Consider the following 15,537-nt stretch of genomic DNA (forward strand, 5'->3'; position numbering starts at 1 on the left):
TGTCCAGCATCACAGCAACACACTGGCACCCACCACAGTATGACAAACTAACAGTCAAGTGGGGGAGAGTGAGTTTAGGTTTATAGAAAACTAGACCAGAAATACAGAGTTCTCATTTGCTCCTTACTCCCTGGATGCTTTCTTCCCGTTAACATTTCACATTGGTGGGGCACAAAGTGTTAGCTAATGATAGCCGGGCACCATCAGCTTTCTTCACCACATTTGCTTATGCACCTGCTTTGTCTTCAGTGATTGTGTTGGGAAGGTGAGCATCTCAGAGTGCCCGATTATTAGAACAAAGTGTACTTGTGTTGAGGGAGTACTTGAGTAGAGGCCCAATGTCCATCTGCTTCCTTAATACTAAGCCTATAAATATATGTACTTAGATCTATTTCCCCATCATCATATATAAATATGTTTTCATATGTACATGCCTGTATTTAGACCTCTATAAATGCCCTTTGCCTCCTAGTTCTTTCTTCTATTTCCTTTTACTTTCCTCTTGTCCCACTATCATGCTCAGTCTTCATTTGAGTTTCAGTAATTCCTCTCAGTCACATTGCCCTTGATCAAGCCCTACCAGACCTCCTACATCCTCCTCGCCATTGATTTTCAATCACTTGTTCCCTTGTCCCAGGCTTTGTTAACACCACTTCCTTTCCCCTGACTCCCCCTTTCCCAGGCCCCCCCAACTGTCGTCCCATTGTTCTCTCTTCCAGCTTATCTGCCTATCCCATTCAGATAGACATGCAGAGACAACAATATGCACAAACACAAGACTGAGAAAAACAAAGCAACACTAGAATATAAAACAAAAGCTACCACAAAGCAAAACAAAAACCAATGACAAAAAAAGAAGAGTCTATAAATAGTTCAAGGTCTATTTGTTGTCCTTCACTAGTGTTTTCCAGTGGAGTCTGATGGGGTGCAATGCCCTGGCCCCACAGTCTATTTTTGGTGTTCCCTTGGGACTTCATTGCTCTGCTCTCCTTGCTGCTCTGTTGCATGCCCCCAGCGTCTCGCCTTGGTGTGGTGATGTCAGAGCGGGCACAGTTCCTGCCTGGTGTCTCCAGTGTTGTCGCCCGTGGTGCTATGGGTCCCTGAGGAACGTCATGTTTCGTGGTGGAGCCGGCTCTTTGGTTCTCTCTGGGCATTGGCTGCTTTGAGCAGAAATATTGTCCTCAGGGCTTGGTGGGTCAGGTTGTGCTTCACTCTTTCCTCCCGCCCCCCCCCCCCACTCTTGTGCTCCTGTGTGCTCTGATCAGACCTGTCCCTCTCTTTGAGCTGTAGCTTTGGTGCTGTCCTCTGAAATGAATTCTTCTGTGGGGAGGGGGTGACTGTCTGCTTAGTTGCTAATGGGGTCGGCCCCTCAGGCCTCTCTATTGGTTCCCTGCTTCATGTCAGTGTGTTGCGTTCTTGTCTTGGAGCACTGGGTTGAAGTCTGGTCCCTCTCCCTGTGGAGATATCAACAACACCGGGTCTTCAAGGCTTGAAGGTAAACAAGTGGCCATCTAGCTCAGAAGCAACAAAGCCCATATGGAAGAAGCACACCAGCCTGTTCAATCACAAGGTGTTGTTGGTATCAGGTATCAGGCATCAAAGACCCAGAGCAAAAAATCACAATGTGAATGAGGTGGGGAGTGTGTAGTTGAGGCCCAAAGCCAATCTGTAAGTAATTGGACATCCCCTTACAGAGGGTTATGGGGGAAAAAATGGGCCAGTCAGGGTTCAGTATAGCACCGATGAAACATACAACTTCCCCCTCCCCACTATCATGGCCCTAATTCTGCCTTACAAATCTGGCTAGACCAGAGCATGTGCATGGGTACAGATAAGAGCTGGAAGCACAGGGAATCCAGGACAGATAAACCCCTCAGGACCAATATTGAGAATAGCCGTACCAGGAGGGGAAATGGAAGGTGGGGGAGAAAAGGGGAACAGATTACAAGGATCTACATATAACCTCCTCCCTGGGGGATGGACAACAGACAAGGGGATAAAGGGAGACATCAGACAGTGCAAGACAAATTATCAAGGTTCACGAGGGAGGAGGGAGAGGTAAAAATGAGGAGCTGATACCAAGGGTTCAAGTAGAAAGAAAATGTTTTGAGAATGATGATGGCAATGTATGCACAAATGTGCTTGCCTCAATGGATGTATGTATGAATTATGATAAGAGTTGTATGAACCCCAATAAAATGATTTTTAAAAGAGAAAAATATATATACAAATATAAAATAATTAATCACATAAAAAAATGGGAGCTAATGAGGTGGGGCGGGTACAGGGTGCATTGTCATTAGCCAAAGCCCAAAGTTCCCATCCTCATCAGGGTTGACACCTCGTTGTACCTTGCATGGTGGGAAGGCTGCCTGGTACTGAGCCAGCCCTGGGGATTGGACCTGAGTTCACATCAGGTCTCACTCTTTGTTTTCTACTGTCCTGTGGGTTTCAAGTGCCTAATGCCATGTGTCCACCATCATACAGCAAGAAACACTTCTCTGACTTCAAAGATCCCTGTGTTCTCCTCTTTCCCAAAGACTTTGAGTCTTCTCAAAACAAAACAAAACCTCACTGCCTTTGATTCCAAGCTGATACATAGCAACCCTGTAGGACAGGGTGGAACTGACCCTGCAAGTTTCTGAGACTGTGACTCTTTATGGGAGTAGAAAGCTTTGTCTTTCTCCCACGGAGTGGCTGGTCATTTCGGACTGCTGACCTTGAAGTTAGCAACACAATTCATAACCATGATGCCACCAGGGCTCCTTAAACCTAAATAAAGATGTTTATGATTGATATTGTTCCTTTTCATCATGGCAGCCCTGGTGGCGTCGTTGTTACACACTGGGATGCTAATCGTAAGGTCAGCATTTTGAAACCACCAGCCATCCCACAGGAGGAAGACAGGCTTTCTACTTCCATAGAGAGTTACAGCCTGGGAAACTGGTGGGGGTGGTTCCACCCTGCCCTATTGGGTAGCTATGAGCCGGCATCCACTGGGCAGCAGTGAGTTTGGCGTGGATCTTGCATATTGCTCCCCATCAAGGTTGCTTTTCTGATGAGGTTTAGGGGTGACCTGTGGGGAAACTGAGTTTGCAGACCCAGAGCTCCTCAGCTCCTCTCCCCGCGAAGGCAGGTTCTACTCGGACCGAAAAGCAGCCTGAGGAATACTCCTCTGGTTCCTTGAGGGTTCCTCCCCCCTTTATCATGACCTAGTCCCGCCTTTCAGTTCTCGCTAGACCAGAGCCTGTATACGGGTACAGGTCAGAGCTCACGACACATGGAGTCCAGGTCAGATAACCCCCCAGGAACAGAAATGGGAGTAGCGATACCAGGAGGGTAAGGAGAAGGTGGGGAGAGGAGGGGAGGAAGGGGGAACGATCGCAATGATCGACACATCAACACACACACACACACACACACCCCCGAGGGGGAGGAACAACAGAAACCGAAGGGGGGAGGGAGACAGCCTGTAGTGTAAGCTATGAAAATAATAGTAACTTATAGTTTATCAAGGGGTCACAAGAGTGGGAGGTGGGGAAGGGAGGGAAAAAAGGAGCTGATACCAAGGGCTCAAATAGAAAGTAAATGTTTAGAAATGATGATGGCAACATATGTATAGATATGCTTGATACAATTGATAGAGAGATTGTTATAAGAGCTGTAAGAGCCCCCAATAAAATAATCTTGAAAAAAAGAAAAGCAGTTTGAAACCGAAGCTGCTGACCACCCCCAAGTGTGATGGGGGGTGGATCTGGGTTGTGGCCTCTGGGCTCCAGTGCCCCGGCTCACCCTCTCCCGCCCGCCTGGGTCCCCAGGTCCCTGGATGAGAAGCAGCTGACACGGCTGAGCCCTGCCTTCTCTGTGTGCTCCGGAGCAGGGCTTCCCAGCCCCGGTGGCACCAATGCCGAAGAACAGCAAGGTGACCCAGCGGGAGCACAGCAGCGAGCATGTCACGGAGTCGGTGGCTGACCTGCTGGCCCTGGAGGAGCCGGTGGACTACAAGCAGAGCGTCCTGAACGTGGCCGGCGAGGCGGGCGGCAAGCAGAAGGCGGCCGAGGAGGAGTCGGCGGAGGACCGGCCGGCCTGGAACAGCAAGTTGCAGTACATCCTGGCCCAGATTGGCTTTTCTGTGGGCCTGGGCAACATCTGGAGGTTCCCCTACCTGTGCCAGAAAAACGGGGGAGGTAAGAGGCAGCTCTGCCTGGCCTGGGTGCCCAGCCAGAGGGTGGGCTGTGGGGGACAAGGGAGGCTGGCCGGTGCCCTGGTGGGGAGACACCCCTGGGACAGCCATGGCAAACGTTAGCAGCTCTCCAAAGCTGCAGAGCAAGGTGATGAGAATATGGACTCTGGCTCCCAAACTGACCGAAGGAAGATCCCCGTTCACCCAGTCAGCCCTGGGAGCCGGGGGTGGGGTGGGGGGGCACCAGCTGCCGGACCTCTCTGTGCCGCAGCTGTTGAAATGAGGCGGAAGGCGGTTCCTGCTTCCCCAGAGAGCTGGAGGCTTAAAGAGCTTCACATGCAACGTGGTTAGCGCAGTAACTGAAGCAGAGAACCAAGCACACTGCCATCTAGTCAATTCTGATTCAGTGTGACCCAATAGGACAGGGGAGAGCTGCCTCCGTGAGTTTCCGAGACGGTAACGCTTTACCGAAGTAGAAAGCCCATCTCTCTCCCACAGAGCGGCTGGTGATTTGGAATTGCTACCTTGCAGTTAGCAGTCCATCCCGTAACCACTGGCACGTCAGGACTCCTAGCTGGCAGTTAGTAAAGACAAAGGGAGGCCACGAGTCACTGGACGCTTACTAGGTGGTTCTAAACACGTCATGGACAGTAGGTGCAGGGTATTTGCTTCCTGGACGGAAATGAACCTGAGGCTGTCCGCATCTTCTTCTCCACGTCTAACTCCCACCACCAGCCAGCCCCTTTGTGTGTGTGTGCCACCACCCAGGACTAGATTTGACCTTGTCAATCAAGTGACACTGCCCTTGGCTTCATGAATGCACTGGACCAACTCAGAAAATACACTGGAGTCTTCAGGAAAAGGAAGCAAGCCAGGCCCGTCTTGCAGACAAAGTGCACCGCTCCAGTGTGGGGAGGTTCCCAGTGCAGACCAGCTGTGCCTCAGAGGGCACCCGCCCTTCCCTGACAACCAGGAAGCTCTCCAGGCTTTTCCTGGCCAGTCAGTCAAACCATGCCTCCGAGGCTACTTAATGCCAGCCTCCCAAGTGCATCTTTCTGGTCTGGCCAGCCTGGATCCCCAGCTGTGGCTGGAAGGGCCAGGCTCAGGCACCCCACTCACTCCAAAGAGTATTTTCCCAGAGCCCAAAGCAAGGGATTTCTTTGCTTCCTTATTACGTCCTTTGCCCACAAGTTAACCCAAAGACTACCAATATCGGAGCATTTTTGAACAACCAAAGCCCCCACTTCGGCTGCTTCCACCTGCTCAGGAACTCTCTGAGACTTCCCAACACTCCGTGAGAAAAGAACTATTGTCTTTATTTTAGCGATTGCAAACCAAGGTGTACAGCGGTCAGGTTACTGGCCTCAGTTCACCCAGCCAGTGAGAAGGTCAGGATTCACATCTGAGAGAGCCTGGCCCAGGACTTAAGCCCTTACCCACCATGTGGACTGGCTGCCAGGTGGGGGGACCCCTGCTGGCCTCTGTCTTTCATCTACCTCAAGGATCTGGTCTCCATAGCACTCCCAGTCTGTGGGATAGGCAGATGCCCCTAGGACTTGTCTCCACCCTCCCCTGCCCCCCAACAACTCAGAGGCAGGCTGAATTTTTCCAAAAGCAGCTTTCTCCAACATGAGGGAGAAACGAGTGGAAAATAAACAAGAAATCCCGCAGGCGTGTTTCCAAGCTTAGCCCTCTGGTCCTGAGAAAGTGACTTGCGGCAACTGAGAGCGATCTTGTCCCTGGGACTGCCACATTTCAATTTTGCAGGCATCTGCCCCACACTCGGTCTCTCCCTGCTCTCAGGGACTCTTTCCAGGTCGGCTGTCCCCAAAGATGCAGCCCCGTTCAGGGCCATTCTCCTCCTTTCCAGAACTTTCTTCCCTGGGCCAACAGCACAGCCTGGCCGGGACATCTCCTCTCTAGCTTCTCTTGCAGGGCAGGTGTGTGCTGGCCTGCTTGATGCCTTGTGTTTGAGTCAGATCATGGGTTTCTGCCTTCCCAGCCTGGCATCATATATCCTCCACATGCACTTGGGCTCCAGGGTTGGCACGGCACAATCCGGTATCACGGTGTGGGTGTCAGTCCATCCCGAAGCCAGCCCTCAGATACAGGCGGGCAGTGTCCTTTATGCTCTGTGTGATGTTCAGAACCGTGCCGAACACAAATCAAACTCACTGCCGCCCAGCCAGTGCCAACTCACCGCAAACTTATAGGACAGGGTAGAACTGCCCCTGTGAGTTTCTGAACTGGAACTCTCTATGGGAGTAAAAAGCCTGTCTTTCTCCTGCGGAGTGGCTGGTGGTTTTGAACTGCTGACCTTGTAATTAGCAGCCCAGTGAGTAACCACTATACCACCAGGGCTCAGAGTTTCCCCCAAATAACTGGCAAGCATGACATTTGGGGGCTCCAACTAGGAATTTTTACCTTGTCTTTTCTGGCTTCAGGTGGTCACGCGTGTCCTAACGCTTGGGGCGGAATCATAGCATCCCTCGATGCATGCACACTCAGTACTGGCAGTGCTCTGGCAGAAGCCAGCTGGTCACTACGGCTGGACAGTTCCCGTGGCCCCAGCTTCCCAGCACTCCATCCCACCTTCCCACCGCTTCTCTTCGTCTGCTCGGGCTCCTGGAATCCCTTTCTTACCTTTGCTTAGAGCCCCCCCAGGGACTGATGGTTTTCCAGTAAGTCAGCCTGAGCATGTTTGGGAAGCCAGTTATCAAGAGGAGGCGGCAGCAGCGATGTGTTCTGAGGACGATGCTCTCTAGTTCCCAGTCCTGGGTGGCACTTTTGCTCACTTTTGCATCTAAACCCTGCAGCCCCGCCGAGCTCTCCTGGCTGCTCACGGTATCTCTGTCTGGCAGCTTGTTAGTTGGCCTCCTCTTGCTTTCTCCTGATTTGTATGAGAAAGAACATATGCTCGTCACGTGCAAGCATCTCCTTCCTGTAACCCTCACAGCAAGCCCGGGCCGGAGGAACAGGCTTGAGCCATATAAGATGGCATTTTTGTCAACCAACAAGGGTCCGACATCAGAGATGGTGTATTTTCAAGGAGCGGGAGAAAGGCGGGGACTCCCACGCCAGTAAAGATTCACAGTCTCGGACACTCACAGGGGCAGTTCTGTCCTGTCCTAGTGGGTACCTGAGTCAAAATCGACTCGACGGCATTAAGTCTGTCCTGGCTTATACCTGGCAGAATCAGGCAGCACAGAGAGGCCAAGTCACTTGCCTGAGGTCACACAACTAGGAAGTGTCAGAGGTAGGATTCAAGCCCAGGAGGTCGACTCCAGGTTCTGGCTCTTAACACAGTATGTAGCTCCGCGGCCTGAGATCAAGGTGACCTTCTCACCCTTAGTCATGGCTGCAGGGTTTGCCAAGGCGCCAGGGCAGACAGAGGCACGGGTTGTTAGAGATCACGGGGTCTTGTGGCCGTGCTCTGCTGGACTTCCTGAGACCCTGACCGGTGCTCCAGGGGTTCAGACTCATCAGCTGAGGTCCCCAAACAGCAAAAGAAGCCCCATTGGGCCCCCAAAGTGTGTTATCTGAGGTGGAAGAGGGTCTTGTTACGTTGCTCCAGGAGTAGTTCTAATTAGCCACAGATGCTGAGCCCCTTGGGCAGCTGGGCCGCAGCATGGCCTTGCCTGCAGGCTGGCCCTCTGCATAGCCCTCCCCAGACTCGCCCACTGGTGGCGCGGGGAGAGGAGAAAAGCCACAGAGTGGACTGGCCCACTCCACTGACAGCCGACACCCATCTCCCTACCCCACACTGTGGCCGGGCCAAGGACACGAGGGTGAAACAACGCCCAAGAGGCTGCACCCTGTTGTCTTCCTGAAGCAAATCCATCCCTCCTCTTCCTGTCCCCAAGCCCAAGACTAGAGACTGAGTTAAAGCCAGACCAGGGGTCTCAGGGTGGGACCCTGCCCTGCTGGAGCGCGGTGGGCCATGAGCTGTGTGCGCTTCCTGGGTCAGATGCTGCGGTCTGTGGTCTGAGACAGGGGCAAGGCGCCCCTCCCTGGGAGGCCTTTCTTGATGAGCTCCACTGGGCCCAGCCCTGTCTTTACAAGCCCTGGGCTTGTGTGTGCTTTGGTGGCTGTGTGTGTGTGCATGCGTGCATGTGAGCATCTCATGAGGCTCCACTGACAGATTGGGGCGCACAAGGAGGTAGTGTCGTGGGAGGAGCGGTGTGAGGAGAGTCCACTGGGGGGCTTGGCCTGAGGTGCTGAGCGGGCAGGCTGGGCTGCCCGAGCTGCTGACGAGCCTCGGCGGGTGTGGGCACAGCCCTCCTCGGGGGCACTCATCTGTGTCTGGAGGCGACTTTAATTCTCCCGCTAAACGCCCTGTCACTTGAAGTCGAGATTGTGTCTGCAGCCGGCCGGGACAGCCAGGTTCATTTATCATCTGGAATCTTGAGCGAGAGCCATCCTCCCCTTTATGACCCTTCTGGCTACGCTTCCCTGAGCTGCTAATTTCTCTCCCGTTCCTCCCAATTAGCTGTAGATTAATGGGCAGTCTGGTCAGATCCTCCGTCCCGGAGAGCGGCTGTGCTCCGCTCCCCTGAAGCTGTCCAATCTGCTGAGTCAGCACCGGGCGCTCGGGGATATTGTGTCTGGGGTCCTGGTGGCGGGGGAGCGGGCAGGGGCCCCCACCCAGGTCAGCTGCTGTGGCCAGAGGGAAGGGCGCGTACAGCCACATCACGAGGTGACTGTGTCCTTCTGTCTGTCTGTGCATAGCCGAGTAAGCGAGCGGCTTTGACTGCACTTGGGGCCCTCCCCTTAGTGTTTCGGGTCAAGGGACATGGTGGCCAGGAGGTGTGGGCCAGGGTGGGGTGGGCCCCAGTGAGCCCAAGGACTGGGTAGTGTGTGGGAGTTAGAGAAAGAGCAGCCGCTTCCTCCCTTCCCTGAGTGTCTTCCGGAGGCTCGCCAACGCCCCTGCTCTCCTCGCCTAGGTGCCTACCTGGTGCCCTACCTGGTGCTGCTGATCATCATCGGGATCCCCCTGTTCTTCCTGGAGCTGGCAGTGGGCCAGAGGATACGCCGCGGCAGCATCGGTGTCTGGCACTACGTGTGCCCCCGCCTGGGGGGCATCGGCTTCTCCAGCTGCATAGTGAGTTACAGTGGGGGGCTGGGGATGGCTCCATGGGGGGCAACGGGGATGCTCTTGGCTTCCTGGGAGGAGGACTTTTACAGACCAGAGGCCTGGGCTGGGCCAAGGGCAGGGAGGGGGCCCTCAGCTGGGGTCCCAGGAAATGGAAAGGTGGCTATACTGCCTTAAACAGGATGCCTCCTTTGAAGTGGGTGCTAAGTAGGAGAGCTGGGACACATTTCTGAGGGGCTCAGGGAGGCACCTCAGGCTGAGCCCTTTGGGGACCTGGGGACCTCTCACACACTGTGCCCTGTACCCGCCCCCCTCTGCCCCTCCCTAAGGACAGGCCCTTCCTCTTGCCTTGGTTAAAGTGCAGGTTCACTGTCTCAGCAAGGGGGTCAGGGAGAGGCAGCTCAGCTCCAGGGTCTCATTGCCATTTTCTTTGCTTTACACACACACACACACACACACACACACACACACACACACACACACCAGATTTTTTTTCAAAACGATGTAATTTTTTTTAACAAAACAACCTTATGACCTTCAAAGTATTCTCAATTACACTTCATACATTTGTCAAATCTGCGGTTCCATTCTTGCTCGCCTCGCAGGGGAAAATTGCATACTATGAAAGCTCTGCCCGGCGGAGCTTTTCCCCTTTTTTGGGGTCTCTCCATATATATACATAGTTTGTTTTAGTAAAGCTGGTACAGCGTCCAGTGACAAGTCACACCCCAGGACGCACATTAACAAGACAAGGGCCACGGCCGCCTGTGCACACTTCTGCATGAGTAGCTTTATGAACTTCTCAGGAAACTGGGGACTTTCCTCGGACCTTGTGACTAGAATGTGGGTTCAGTTTGCCGATGCCATGTCTCTGCCGTGAAGAAGCCACCACGGGGTGAGACGTTCCTCTCGCAGCTGGGCCATTCTGTTTCCAGTCCCTACAATTTCAGGAGTAGCTTCCAGTTCAGGAGCAACCACAGTTTCACAGAGAACCATGGGCCAGGCGGGAGGCAGCCCCGAGGCCGACCTTCAGGGCTGGTGGACCGTCATCAAAGCCCCCAGTGTGGGTCCCTCTTAATGATCCCCTGCCAGCCGGGGAAGGCACAGTCCCCGGAAATGTGGCCCAAGTCACGGAGAAGAAGGGGGCTGGGTCTGGAGCACCCAGAATTCAGCACAGGGACACCTAATGATGAGGAAGAAGGGGCAGCAGAACTCAGGATCCCAGAGGCGTAGAGAGGTGCCGGTGTTGGAGTCCGTTCTGTAAGACCAAGTTCTAGAAGGACCACTTCGAACCGTGAGAAAGGGACGGAGGGAATTAAAAAATGAGCCGTCTATCTCAACTGTTGGGGACACTCCGCACACAGGCCCCTCGCTGCTGTTGCTCACGAACCTCCCTCTCTGTCTCTTGCCCTGCTTCCTGCTCTGTGGGAGTGTGACTCTCCTGGGAACATCCACGAGAAACCCGAGGGAGCTCATTGGAACTGCCCTTCTTTGAGATGCATTGTCATGGTCACCTTGAAGGGACTCTCACTGCTGGGCAGGCCGATGACTTCCAGTTGGATGTACTCTCCTTCTTTCTGAGCACATCCTGGCCCGCCCCTGCCCCCAAGTTCTCCCCTTGAAGGTTTTCCCTCCTGATCAGACCTGGTGTGCGACTCCCAGAGGGTGGGGGTCAAGGGGGAGGAACATTCACAGTAGAGACTGGAGGCAGCAGATTCTCCCTCGGGTTTGCTGAGCTGCCTGCCTTCCCTGCCTCCCAGGACTCAGGCTCTCCTGCCGTCTCTCTCTGTCCACGAGCAGAGTTAGAGAAGGCTCAAACAGGATTCCTGTGGCCACCCAGGAAGGCAGTTGGAACAGTGGAGACAGGGTGATCCTGCTGGCCTTGGGTGGGGACTCCGTGAGGGTCCCGGCTCCTCCCAGAGGGCCACAAAGCTTCCTCAGAAATGGAGGCAGGGAACCTGAATGCCCATTAAGGACAAAGCCTGGAGACACACCCATGCTCACACCAGGAAGCCTTTCTCCCGCAAGCCTGGCAGCAGAGCCCACCCATGCAGCCTCAGCCTGAAAGTGGAGGAGGATCTGTGGCAGACTGCTGCCACCCAGGGCATCACCTCCCCAAGGGTCTAGGAGTACCAATTTCCCTGGGGATGTAGTGCCTATGCATTGAGATGCTAACCACAAGGTCGGCAGTTTGAATCCACCAGCTGCTCTGCAGGAGAAAGATGAGGCTTTCTGCTCCACTAAAGAGTTAAGCCTCAGAAGACCACAGGGGCAGTTCTACTCTGTCCTATAGGATCGCTGTGAGTTGGAATCAATTGGATAGCATCGAGTGTGGTATTTTGGGGCGGGGGAAACTTGTGGTGACCCCCCTGTGTCTGAGGGGAACTAACTGTGCCCCGCCGGATTTTCGGTGGCTGATTTTCCAGAAGTAGATCTTTGGTTTTGTCTCCAAGGTGGACGTGAACTGCCACCCTCTTGGTTAACAGCCTAGGGTGTACGCTGTTTGCACTGCCTAGAGACCCAACCAAGCCCCATGCCCCCCTGCTGGGGGTATATGCAGGAGTGTATGGGAGCCTGGGAAGCGTCCAGTGAAAGATGAGGGTCCCCTCCCAGTCCCCGTAAGGCTTGCTGTGTGAGCATCTGCCCCTGCAGATGAGACGGGGCTCAGCTCAGGTGTCTTCAGAAGGCTCTCCCCCTAAACGGAGTCTCAGTGATGTGCAGCCAAGCCAGTACAGCCCCTGGTGACACAAGGGGCCTCTAGCACCCACCAAGGATGCAGCACACCACTGTGCAGGGAACAATGCCTTGTTTCCCAGGAAGCCCTCACCCCCTCAGCCAGAGCCCATGCCCTCTCCTTCCAAATCACCCTGCCCGGGATAGCAATTGCGTTTCCAAGCCTAGGCACGGACGACAGCTGAGAAGCCAGACTGGAGCATAGACACCTCTCTAGAAGCAAGGGGAGGGAGAACAGTGTCCTCAGAAGGGAGGACGTGGGAAGCCAATCAGCAACATCCAGACAGAAAATCTGAAAACCAGGCACGGTCTGGGGTCCTATTTGCCAAGGGGCAGACTGCTGAGCTTGCCTCCCCAGCCCCGAGGGTGTCTCTGCCCAATCCTGATTCTGAGTCTTCAGGAAATGCCTCCGGGGAAGTGCTTCCAGCCTTTTGGAAGGATTTCAAACCGGAAAGGATCGGCATGGTTGGAGTTTGTTGCTTGAAGGAGACACGTGTTCACCAGTGAACATTTATTTCGGAATCCCCTGGAGACCAGAGTAGTGGGTGGAGCCTCGGCGGCTCCTGTGGTCTCGGAGGATGGTCCCCCTCCCCGAGGCTGCACTGAGCTCTGGGCGTCTGCAGTGGAGAGTGGGTGGGCCTCCCCTCCACCGCTAGCCTCTCTCTGCAGGTCTGCCTCTTTGTCGGGCTGTACTATAATGTCATCATCGGGTGGAGCGTCTTCTATTTCTTCAAGTCCTTCCAGTACCCGCTGCCCTGGAGTGAATGCCCTGTCGTCAGGAACGGGTCGGTCTCAGGCAAGTGTGAACCCCCAGCCCCTAAGGGGCCCCAGCCGCTTCTTTCCCAGCAAAAAGTGTGAGAGATTGAGGATAGTGATTGGGATGCCACCCATTTACTGGGCCACTTTAGAGAAGCCACTTAACCTTTCTGAATCTCACTTATGCCCCCTGGCGAGGAAGACCTCCCTCTGGTGCACCCCAGCAGGATGCTTGTGGGAACTGAGTGAAAGAATGAGTGTGGGCAGCAGTCCGGACATTCTAGCACTGGTGTGTCAGCTGCCTTGTGTAACTGACACCATCCTAGCCATCTACAGGGGCCAGGTTGCTGCCCCACCTCGCAGATGGGAAAGCTGAGGTGTACGGGAGACCTTCCCACAGCCACCGCAACCATGTCACTGAAGAGCTGGGCTGAGAATCCAGGTCTCCAGGCCCAAGCGTAGGATCCTTTCCAAGTAACACTAAGGCCTGTTCATCCCAATGAGGGCGTGACCTGGAGGGAGCCGTGGGTGAGGACCCCAGGAGCCCTGGGTTCTGGTTGGATGAGCCAGGTCCAGCCAGCCCTCCCTGCTGCCCACTGAGGTCGGGGCCCTGGCTGCCTTTCAGTGGTGGAGGCTGAGTGTGAGAAGAGCTCAGCCACCACGTACTTCTGGTACCGAGAGGCCTTGGACATCTCCAACTCCATCTCTGAGAGCGGGGGCCTCAACTGGAAGATGACGCTGTGCCTCTTGGTGGCCTGGAGCATCGTGGGCATGGCCGTCGTCAAGGGCATCCAGTCCTCAGGGAAGGTGAGTAAGGGGTGCCCACACCCACATGGCAGAGGGTCTGAGAATGAGGGGTGGGCTCTGCTGGGAGGGGGGCTCAGGGTGCAGACACTGTCTCCCAGCAGCGGGGGACGCCCGGACAATGGTGCTTTAGATGTGGAGCAAGAGGGTGCCTCCAGGGACCTCGCTCCCCCATGCCCTGCTGCCTCTGTGCTCAGCAGACGTTAAAGGAAACGGAAACCAGGAGCATGGGCCCAGGGACAGCTGGCTGGAATCTAGACTCTGCCTTCTGGGCTGGAGGGTGCAAGCCAGCAGCCTGTCAAGTCTATAGCCAAAGTGATACTCAAGCCAGCACGTGCTGTGCAGGAAGAGCCTTGGGGATGTTGGGGGCTGCCCTGTACCAGTGTCTGATGGTGGGCTGTGGGTTTCTGCTCAATCAGGGCCCCTTCTTACCCATCACATACTGGTGTTCAATGAGTGCCAGGGCTGCAAAGGGCATTGAGATCCTCCTGAATGTCAACCCACTCCTTTTATAATTGAGGAAAGTGAGGCCCAGAGAGGGAAAGCTGCCTGACTCAGGCCACACAGCCACTCAGTCTCAACCTCCAAGACCTGAGAGAAAGCTAAGTCACCCAGATGGGAAGAGAAGACTCCCAAAGGACCCCCGACTGGCTGACACTTGATGGCATGTGATAGGCACTGCCGCATGCATGAACATGTGTGGTATCCTCACAGCCACCGGGCGAGTTAGGAATATTACCCATTTTACAGACAAGGGAAAGGTGGTAGTGGGGGGGGGCACGCTGAGCTTACATAAGTAGTCCGGGGCCACATGGCTGGTAAATGAGCCAGGCAGGATCAAAACTCAAGTAGACCCGCCACGCCCCCTCCCCTCCGCCCTGCTGGAACAGCCCTCCGGGATTGGTTTCCGCGCAGCCAGCGTTCTCTGAGCTTGCCCTCTGCGTGAGGTCCGCACCAGGCACATGGTCCCGGCTACAGTTACAGAGGCCAGGACCTTCTGCTGAATCTGGGGCTTTGTGTGTGCGTGCTGGGAATCTGCCTCCGTAACCTCCCAAAGGTCTTTTGTTGAAGGAGTTCTAAGGACAGGGAGATGCTTTGGGGGCACCAACCCCCCATCCCCGGGGGTAGGGATAGACAGACAGCAGGCATGGAAAATGAGAAGGGAGAACAAAGGGTTCCCTCACCCCTTGGTGGCCCTGAAGCCTGGGGGGGGGACGTGAACTCCTGGGCCAGCCCCCCCAGTCCTTGAAAGGAAAACACCAGCCTAGGCCGACGCCAGCGTGGCCCTGCTCCTGCCTCCACCTCTGCTGAAAGCCAGGCATGCTGTGGATTGGTCCCGGGCCCAGGGTGCCAGGGCTCTGTCTCTCTTGCCATCAGTGGAGGCTCGTGGGGCCCAGCTGTGATGAGGGTGGGTGCCCACTGCGGGAGGGACTCAGGCCCACGGTGTGTCCCTGTCCTCTCTGCAGGTGATGTACTTCAGCTCCCTCTTCCCCTACGTTGTGCTGGCCTGCTTCCTGGTGCGGGGGCTGCTGCTGCGAGGGGCCATCGACGGCATCCTACACATGTTCACCCCCAAGGTATGCGGCTCGGGACGCAGCTGCCCCCACCACAGGGCAAACTGGCCAGCTGCAGGGAGGAGGGGGCAGCTGAGAGAAGCCTGAGGGAGCAGGCAGGACTTGGATGAGAGACAACAGGGAACCGGATGGGGGAGCACATGGTGGGGAGTGCTGGGCCTGTGTGGCCCTGGGCAGTGGGCAGTGGGGGGCTTCATCGAGGGGCTCCCTGACAGCACCACTGGAGGGAAGATGTCTGAGAGGAAGCTCGCCCGGAATCCCAGGTCATTCCCTGCGCGGGGCAACGAGCTTACTGTTGCCAAGAGATGACCACTCGGGCGGATAGTGATGGGAACCACATCACATGCTTTCACGTCTGTCTCCCCTTGGACTCAGCGGGGAGGACAGAGCAGAGC

The 15,537-nt window shown here is 55.2% G+C and overlaps 1 protein-coding gene across 2 annotated transcripts in view; it reads left to right on the top strand.

Annotated features, from left to right (window-relative positions):
* The first annotated feature begins 3,904 nt into the window (after positions 1-3,904).
* The window catches only part of SLC6A17 (solute carrier family 6 member 17), a 34,380-nt gene continuing 22,747 nt past the window's right edge, over positions 3,905-15,537 (top strand). For both annotated transcript variants that reach the window (XM_075540294.1, XM_075540295.1), the window contains exons 1-5: positions 3,905-4,187; positions 9,127-9,284; positions 12,678-12,804; positions 13,390-13,571; positions 15,035-15,145. In XM_075540294.1, coding sequence (XP_075396409.1) covers positions 3,905-4,187; positions 9,127-9,284; positions 12,678-12,804; positions 13,390-13,571; positions 15,035-15,145 — 861 coding nt within the window. The remainder of the gene's footprint in view (positions 4,188-9,126; positions 9,285-12,677; positions 12,805-13,389; positions 13,572-15,034; positions 15,146-15,537) is intronic.

The sequence above is a fragment of the Tenrec ecaudatus genome, chromosome 1, assembly GCF_050624435.1.
Source record: "Tenrec ecaudatus isolate mTenEca1 chromosome 1, mTenEca1.hap1, whole genome shotgun sequence".
In the NCBI taxonomy this organism is placed as follows: domain Eukaryota; kingdom Metazoa; phylum Chordata; class Mammalia; order Afrosoricida; family Tenrecidae; genus Tenrec; species Tenrec ecaudatus.